Source organism: Pteronotus mesoamericanus, unplaced genomic scaffold (genome assembly GCF_021234165.1).
Source record: "Pteronotus mesoamericanus isolate MK-2021 breed Mesoamerican mustached bat unplaced genomic scaffold, CSHL_Meso_final contig_72, whole genome shotgun sequence".
Taxonomy (NCBI): domain Eukaryota; kingdom Metazoa; phylum Chordata; class Mammalia; order Chiroptera; family Mormoopidae; genus Pteronotus; species Pteronotus mesoamericanus.
Window position 1 is genome coordinate 1,171,721 of NW_026555242.1, and position 9,111 is coordinate 1,180,831.

General features: G+C 45.8%; 1 protein-coding gene across 1 annotated transcript; it reads left to right on the forward strand.

Annotated features, from left to right (window-relative positions):
- Positions 1-5,328: 5,328 nt before the first annotated feature.
- Positions 5,329-7,976, forward strand: SPN (sialophorin). The gene is made up of 2 exons (XM_054582802.1): positions 5,329-5,400; positions 5,799-7,976. Exon 2 carries the CDS (start codon positions 5,815-5,817, stop codon positions 7,159-7,161), a length of 1,347 nt encoding a protein of 448 aa, XP_054438777.1. The 5' UTR covers positions 5,329-5,400; positions 5,799-5,814; the 3' UTR covers positions 7,162-7,976.
- The last annotated feature ends 1,135 nt before the right edge of the window (positions 7,977-9,111 follow it).

The window sequence follows — 9,111 nt, forward strand, 5'->3', positions numbered from 1 at the left end:
TTTTTAATTGAATCTGTAGATTGCATTGAACAGTATGGATATTTAAAAAAAAAATTTTAAAGATTTTATTTATTTATTTTTAGACAGAGGGGAAGAGAGAGAGAAAGAGAGGGAGAGAAACATCATGCACAGTTGCATTTCACATGCCCCCTGCTGGGGACCTGGCCTGCAACCCAGGCATGTGCCCTACACTGGGAATCAAACCAGCGACCCTTTGGTTCACAGGCCAGCGCACAATCCACTGAGCCATACCGGCTAGGGCAGTATGGACATTTTAACAATATTAATTTTTTCAATTCATAAGCATGAGATATCTTCCCATTTGTGTCATCTTCAATTTCTTTCATCAATGTCTTGAAGTTTTCAGTGTATGGGTTTTTCACCTTCTTTGTTAAATTTATTCCTAGATATTTTATTTTTTTAATTCAATTTATTGGGGGTGGGGTAATGTAAATTTTGGTTGTACAACCTTATAACACAGTATCTGTATATGCTATTGTGTGCTCACCACCCAAAGCCTAGTCACCGTCCATCACCATGTATTTGACTGCCTTTATGTTCTTTGTCCATCTCTCCTTCCCCTCTGGTAACCACCATTATTATATCATCTGTATCTATGAGTTTGTTTGTCCGTTTGTTGTTTTTTTGTTTTACAACCCACATATAAATGAAATCATATGGTTCTTGTCTTTTTCATCTGACTTATTTCACTTAGCATGATACTCTAAAGATCCATTCATATTACAAATGGCAATATTTCATCTTTGTTTTTTATTTCTGAGTAGTATTCCACTGTATATGTGTACCACATCTTCTTTATCCAATCATCTGTCAAAGGACGCTTAGGTTGTTTTATTCTTTTTGATTAAATTGCAAATGGGACTGTTTTCTTAATTTCTCTTTTTGATGGTTTGTTGTTAATATATAGAAATGCAGCTAATTTTTGTTATTGATTTTGTATCCTGCAACTTTACTGAATTCATTTATTATTTCTAATACCTTTTGGTGGTCTTTAAGATTTTCCATGTGTAATATCATATACTCTGGAAATAGAGACAGTTTTACTTCTTTCTTTCCAATTCGGATGCCTTTTATTTCTTTTTCTTTGTTAATTGCTCTGGCTAGGACTTTTATCACTATGTTGAATAAAAATAGTGAGAATGGGCATCCTTATCTTATTCATCATCTTAGAGGAAAAGCTTTTAGTTTTTCACTTATTGATTTGATGTTAGCTGTGGGCTTTTCATATATGTCCTTTATTACACTGAGGTATGTTCCCTCTATACCCACTTTATAGAGAGGGTTTTTTAAAAATCATAAATGGATGTTAATTTTTGTCAATGCTTTTTATGCATCTACTGAGATAATATAATATTTATTCTTTGTTTAGGCAATGTGGTATATCACATTGATTGATTTGTGGATATTGAAATATCACTGGAATGAATCTCACTTGATAATGGTGTATGATCCTTTTAATGTATTGTTGAATTCAGTTTGTTAATATTTTGTTAAGAATTTTTGCATCCAAGTCCACCAGGGATATTGGCCTGTAATTTTCTCTTCTTGCAATATTCTTATCTGATTTGGATAACAGGGTAATGCTGGCCTTGTAAAATGAGTTTGGAAGTGTTCACTCTTCTATTTTTTTTGGAAGTGTTTGAGAAAGATTGGTATTAATTCTTTAAATTTGGGTAGAACTCACCAGTGAAGGCATCTAGTTCAGGACTTTTGTTTTTTGGGAGGTTTTTGGTTACTGATTCAATCTGCTTATGAGTAGTTGGTCTATTCAGATTTTCTGTTTTTTCATGGCTCAGTCTTGGTAGGTTGTAGGTTTCTAGGAATTTATCTGCTTCTTATAGGTAGTCAAATTTGTTGGCATATAATTGCTCAAAGTAATCTCTCATGATCCTTTGTATTTCTGTGATATCAGTTGTTTTGTCCCATCTTTTATTTCTGACTTCATCTACATTTTTTGCACTCAAAGTTAATCATAAATGGCAGCTTTGGGTTTGCGATATACTTGGGTATGGGTCTTCTATCATTGGGCAGGTTCTAGATGGGCTTTTCAGTCTGAAAATCATACTTTTCAGCTGAGTGAAAATTATTTCTCTGGTAATTGTGTTATGTTATTTCTCAGATAATTATCCTCTTTCCATTTATTTCAGTTCTCTTCTTGGCACGGCTCTCCTGGGTCTCTTGGATTGATTGCTGTGTAGATTGTTTCTGTACCTAGGGCTTCTCACTGTTTACCAAAGTTCAATGATCCTTTTATCCTTCCTTTCACTGGGAACATGGCTGAGCTACATTTCCCACCCTCCCTTGCAGTTAAGCATGGTCGCTGACAAAATTTTCAGCATCAAAATGTGATGGAATTGACGTTTAGGACTTCTAGTCTTAGGCTAAGAAGATGGGCAAGGGGTGTTTCCACAATGCTCCCTTTTTCTTCCTCCTAGTTAGAACTCAAGAGAGCAGATTTATCCATGCCCTAGTGAGTGAGAGAACAATGACAAGGAAGGGACCTGGGTGCCTGAATGATGTGAGATGGACATGTTCCGTTAAAGAAAAACAAGCTACTTTGTTCTTTAGACCACCACATTATTGGGTCTCTGTTACTGCATCATAGATTTACTTGAAATAATGGAGACTATACATTGTCTCTCATATTCTCTGCCCTACCTCCTACTTTTTTGGGGGTTCAATTTTCTGGGGATAGTTCCTTTATTTTATATTCCAACCATTTTATTCATCCAATATTACAATTTTAATCTGTAAGAATTCAGTCTTGTATTCTAAATATTTCTTTTCATAGCATCCTGTTCTTATTTTAAGGAAGCATTTTCTCAAATTTCTCTAAGACCATCAGATTTTTCTCATTCTTTTTCTTTACATAACTTCTTTTTTTCCCACAAGTATTATTTTTCATTTTGTTTACATACTTAGGATGTTGGCTATACATAACTGAAGGCCCAGCCTATACAAAGAACACTGAAGGGCACAGGCGGGATTCAGGGCCTGCCGGTCCAGCTTTCGCAGTGCCTCAAGGATCCCATGCTCTCTGTCTCTCTCCTCTGCTGCCCACAGCGTTGTCATCATCCTAGGCCTGGTTACTCTCAGGGTTGGAGGATATGTCCTTAATCATGTCTGGGGGGAGAGAGAAGCCACTGCTTCTGGTTTTCTTTTGAAAGTACGAAAGAACTTTTTAAAAAGCCTCTCTTTTTTTGCATCTCCATGTCTGGAATTAGGTCACATGCCCTACCCTGACCCAATCATGGGCAAGGGTGGGCAATTGCTTTAGATTAATCAGACTTTCTCCTGGAGCTGAAGGATCAGTGTCCCTGACTTGCATGGAAGGTGGGCCTCTGAACAACAAACTGTTCCGTTCGAAAGGTGGGAGGCAGAATGGGTGATGGAGTTGGTTTATCTCGGTGCTTTTCTTTCGCCTTGTAGGGTTTCTCTGAATGTCTGGTATCTCTCCAAAGTTCATTCATACTTCAGGATGAGCTAACAAAAAGCTAATTGGGGCCCCACAGAGAACCTGGGGAACATGCAACTTTGCCAGCAGCAATTTGGTCAGAATGACAATTTTGTCAAAAATGAGTTTTGCTTCAATGATTTTTTTTGAAGATGGAAATTGGGGATCTTTGTGCAGTGTTACGAACATTTTTGTTGATTTTTTTGGAATTAAACATTTTTTTAACCTCCTATTACTTTGCAGCCAATTATTCTTACTTTTCTTTTTGCAGTAGCAAAATGTTGAAATAACCTAAATGTCCAGAATGCAATGGTTTCCTTCCTTCCTCCCTTTCTCCTTCCCTCCCTCCCTCTCTCCTTCTCTTTCCCTTCTTCCCTCCCTCCCTCTCTCCTTCTTAGGTTAGTTCAGTAAAAAAAAAAAGAACAGTGTATGTAATAAAATTTAATTTAATGAAATACACACACGTGTTAAGACAGACATTGTTACGAATGTTTATCTGCTGGTGGCAGTATGGAGCCTTTTCATTTTACGCTCTCCGGGCTGTTGGAGAGGCAATTGGCTATGGCCCTGAGCATCCCTGCGCACTCCTGCTGGTATACGGAGAGTGCAAAGTCCTGGCCACTCTGTATCCAGGCCACTTCTCAGGTTTTTGTTTACAGTGAATAAGTATAAGGGAAAAGTAAATCCTCCCTTCAGGATAAAGAGCAGGCTTCCTTACCACCTGCTTGAAAAGAGGGAAATTCCTCAGCTGTGGGGCAAGCCCCTTTGTGTCACCCCTGTGGGACTTGGCAAGGGGAGCTGATGAAAACATAATGCTTGGACTGCTTGCTGTTTGGTGACTACTGAATTCCTGTGTCTCTGACCCAGGAGTCTCACGTCTTTGTGTCGATTTCACTGATTAGCTTGTGAGTGTGGTAGGATCCCAGGGCCTGGTGTTGGCCTGTTTCAGTCATCTGTCATGCACAATATGAAAATCAGTTTAGGTTTTTGTAAAAGAAAGGAAAAAAACAAAACCACACACATAGCAAAGTCAAAGCTTTTACATTAGGGGGAAGTCAGAAAACAGCAACCATCCAAAGAAGAAAATAAAGAACTTCCTACTCATACTTATCCTGAGAAACTTGGTTAATATCTCAGTAGATATCTTTCCAGACTTTTTTTCATCTAGATTCCCACATCTTTATTAATCTTCTACAATAATAAATATTGTTGTAGAAGATTAATACACAGTACTTAGAAGATTAATTGTTGTAGAAGATTCGTACGCAGTGCATAAGATATGCAGTGGTTAGTAACGGCTTGATTTAGTGAAGCACCCACAAGTGGGGCCGTTTTGGTGACCCCTCCCCCCTAGCTTCTTGGGATGTTGTCAAGAGCTCACCAGGGATCCATGCAGCTTGCAAAGGTTTTCTTTGCCCCCAGGAGAGTTGGCGGCTTCCCCTTGCCTTGTACTTTCTGGGAGCTCTTAGGCCAGTGCCACCACCTTGGGTTCTGGCCTAATAGCCTGAGGACCAGAAATGCAGAAGAAACCACCCTCCCCTCTCATTTCTTCCTCTGCACCCCTAGTTGTCAAGTGCTCACGTTCCCATCACCCTGGACCTGACCCCCTTCCCTATTCCTCCTTCACCTCTTGCCATCCCATTTCCCAGCTAATACCCAGGGATCCCCATTCCAGATTCTTTGCCTCCACATCAGCTAAGACCCCAGAGCCTCTGGCACCATCTCAGACCCCAGAAAGAGCAAGTGATGCTGCTCTTAACACATGGCAGCTGTGGGAACAGGGCGGGTGGGGCAGGATGCTGGGGTGGGGTGGGTGGAGCCAGGGCCACTTCCTTTCCCCTTGGGGCCCTGCCTGCGCAGTCCTGCCCCAGCTTCAGGAGTTGGAGCAGCTTGGCCCAAGCCCTGTGCCCTTATCAAGTGAGCTGGTAAGGGGGTGTGACGTGGTGGGACAGGGGTCTCAGCAGGCCTGGGAACGTGCCTGTGGCTCATAAAAACTCTGATAGATGGTAGGAAAAGAGGATCAGAAGCCGTGGGGGCTGAGGAGGGTCAGGGAAGGCCAGGAGGGGTGGCCATTGCTGGAGTACGTGCTGCCAAGGCCTGGGGTGGAGAGGGGGGCGCTAAGGGGTAGGGTTGATAGGGAGCTGCCACCATCTGTTCCCTTGTTATTTCTGATAATAGTAAAAAAAAAAAAAAGGGTGGGAAAAGCCGTTAAACCACAGGTTAGGCCTTGCAGTTGGCAGGGAAGTGGGCAGGAGGGAAGGGCCTGGCCAGGCCCTACCACAGCTCCTTATGTGTTCCATTTCTCCAACCTCCTCGCCCTCAGGTCCCAACTCCTGCTCATGCCTGTTGTCATGGAAATGACCCTGCTTCTCCTCTTCTTTGGGGGTTTCTGGGCCCAAGAGGTGAACCCTCAGTCTCTGGAGGTGTCTACACCCATAAACGCTCCTTTTTCTTCGGTCCCACCTACTACCCTTGAGGTCACAAACCTTAACTCAGTGTCCTCCGATTATACAACAACAAGGATCCCTGAGAAAAATGACAGCACCGGGCACCAGATCATCCCACCTTCCTCGACTCCGACTCCTATAGTCAATGAGGTGTCTTCTCCTGAGACTCCCATTTCTGTCAGTGATGGCCTCTCTATAGCTGAGCCAACAATCTCCCATGAAGCTTCCACCGAGAAGTCATCAATGTCGCAGGAAATCTCTAATGTAACCAGTAACCCTACTCCACCAGCAATGAGTACTCTGGGATTTCACATCATGTCTGGCGGAACCATGGCAACTAGCAATCTGGAGACCTCCAGTGGGACCAGTGGACCACCTGTCTCCACAGCAACTAGCTCTGAGGAAAGCTCTACTGGGACCAGTGGACCCCCTGTCACCATGGCTACTAGCTCTCTGAAGACCTCCAATGGGACCAGTGAACCCCTTGTCACCATGGCAACTAGCTCTCAGGAAAGCTCTACTGGGACCAGTGGACCCCTTGTCACCATGGCAACTAGCTCTCAGGAAAGCTCCAAAGGGACCAGTGGACCCCTTGTCACCATGGCAACTAGCTCTCAGGACAGCTCCAATGGGACCAGTGGACTCCCTGTCACAGTGGCAACTAGCTCTCTGGAGACTTCCAAGGGGACCAGTGGCTCCCCCATCTCTGGGGTAAAAATAGCCATCATGACTACCCCAAAGACCTCCACAAACACAGGCAGTGGACTCTCCTCAAATTCAGATCAGAGGACAAAAAACACCCTGCTGGTGGCTGTGCTCATGGCTCTTCTGGTGGGCATTGTCCTCCTGGCACTACTCATGCTGTGGCGCCAGCGGCAGAAGCGGAGGACAGGCGCCCTGACACTAAACGGAGGTGGAAAGCGCAATGGGGTGGTAGACGCCTGGGCTGGGCCCGCCCAAGTGTCTGATGAGGGGGCTGTGATAACTACAGCAGGAGTGTCTGGTGGTGACAAGGACTCTGGGATCCCAGAGGGGGAGGGTCCTGGCCATCGGCCCACACTCACCACTTTCTTTGGTAGACGGAAGTCTCGCCAGGCCTCCGTGGCACTGGAGGAGCTAAAGGCTGTGCCAGCCGCCAGCCTAATGGAGGAGGAAGAGCCACTGGTGGGCAGTGAGAATGGGGATGTGGAGGCCCCTGCTTCTGATGGACTGGAAGCGGGAGATGTGGAGGTCCCTTAGTGCTTGTGAATGCAAGACTGGAGGTGGGAATCATTTCTAGCTTTCGTCACCTTCCCTCCTATCATCACTTCCAACCTCATCATCACCTCGCATTTTCACCCAACGTCCTCACTCTGAATCCTCATCCAGCTTCTTAACCCTGGAACTTGCAGCTTCTGCAACCAACACCCACACCAGCACTGCCACCCAGCCCCCGAACCCAGCCCCAAGGCCAGGGCCTGCAGCCCCTGAAGGCTTGAAGACGGAATGAATAAAACTTCCTCATCAACCCCTACTTCTCTCCATCAGCCCTTTTCTCCACACTTTTTGTCCTTGAAACCAGATGCCGAGTCTCCAGAAGGCCAAATTTCCTTGACCTATGATTGCTCAGAGGATTCTTCCAGAACATCAGAACCTGGGAGGAAGGAAATGACAAGCTAGCAAACTCCCATCTAGGATTACTCTGGAAAGCGCCTTGGCCCCATAGATTAGGACAGTCACTGGGTCATGCCGTGGAACTCCTTTAGCTCTAGGCCCCAGTGCTCTGTGCAGGGCCAGCCTGGAGTGGTGTCACCTAGCTGTGCTCTCAAGTGTGCTTCTGACAGCACATGGACTCTAGGCTGGCTTTTATCCCAAGCCTCCAAACTCTCCCCCAACTATGGACTGAGGCAGCCAAAGCCTTCAGCTATTACTCCTCCAGAGGACAGAGGTGAGGACAGTTTCTGGGCAGGTGTAGTTCTCAGAGCCCCAGGACCCTTGTGGGTGTGTACCCATGGATGTGGTTTGTGTGCAAGAGGCAAGGAGTTGGTGGCTTGTGATGGGTAGAGGTGAGTACAGAGGGCATGAGGGAGGGGGCAGGAAGGGTATCGGAAGCTGAGGACAGGCCACCCTGAAGAACTGCTGGAAACATCTGTGCCCTCATCTCTGTTCAAATGGGGTGGAGGTAGATGTAACTCTGTGGCCCAATAAAAGAAAGCTGGGCTTGATAGAAAGACTGCATTTGTGGCCTGAGTGTGGTTCTTCAGTTTAGCCGCTACATTCCTTCCTCACAGCCTCCCTGGCACAGGAGATAGGGAGATAGGAGACCTGGTAGCCGTGTCTTGGTGAAACTCCGCTGGTACATGTTTAGCATGTTTGTCTGTTTCAAGCTCCTTCCCTTCTCTGGTCTGAGTCAGTGAGCGTGAGCTAAATGAGGACTTAAGCCAGGGTGGCAGAACCAGGGGCTTCCCCTTTTGCTCTGGCACAGACAGGAGGAGACCAGACCCAGGTGGCTGTCTCTGAGGCCAGCCCAGGCCAGAGCACAGGGTGCCACGTGGGGCCAGAAGCAGTTGGTATTTGCCCAGGGCAAAGAGGAAATTTGCAAAGAGGAAGTTGTTGAGCCGCAGGGTGCAGAGGCTGAGAGGAGACAAACTGACCTACAAAGAGAGAGGCAGATGGGAACTGTATGAGTGTGACTGCCATGTGGCATGAACTGGGGGACGGGCAAGAGATGGGGAAAAGGCCCCGGTGAGTCAGGTCATGAGGTAGGAAAGAGACGGGGCGCAAAGTGGACAATGATCCACCTGGCCACCGCAGGCCTGTGTCTGGCCTGTGGGGATGGGCTGAGCCGGGGTGGAAGTCCAGCCTTCACCGTGCAGGCTGGGCACCCACGACGCTGTGCCTGGGCGCCTTTTTCTACTTCTTAGAAGGCATTGTTTGGACTAACTGTAGCCCCAGAACAGCAGAAGTGAGTTCCAAAAGTCCCTTAGGGGTACACCACAGTTGTCTTAGATTTATCAAACCAAGTGCCCCAATTACACGTTTAGATAATATTTTCACTGAACTCAGGGGCCATCAGCTCCGCCCTGCTCGTTTGGTGCAGACAGTCATTTTCTGAACCAATTCTAGTTTCTGCGTCCTGGGTGAATCCTGCAGGAAATGTGGTGGGGGTGGGAAAGGAACCAGATAGGGCTCTTCTCAGCCCAGAAAACA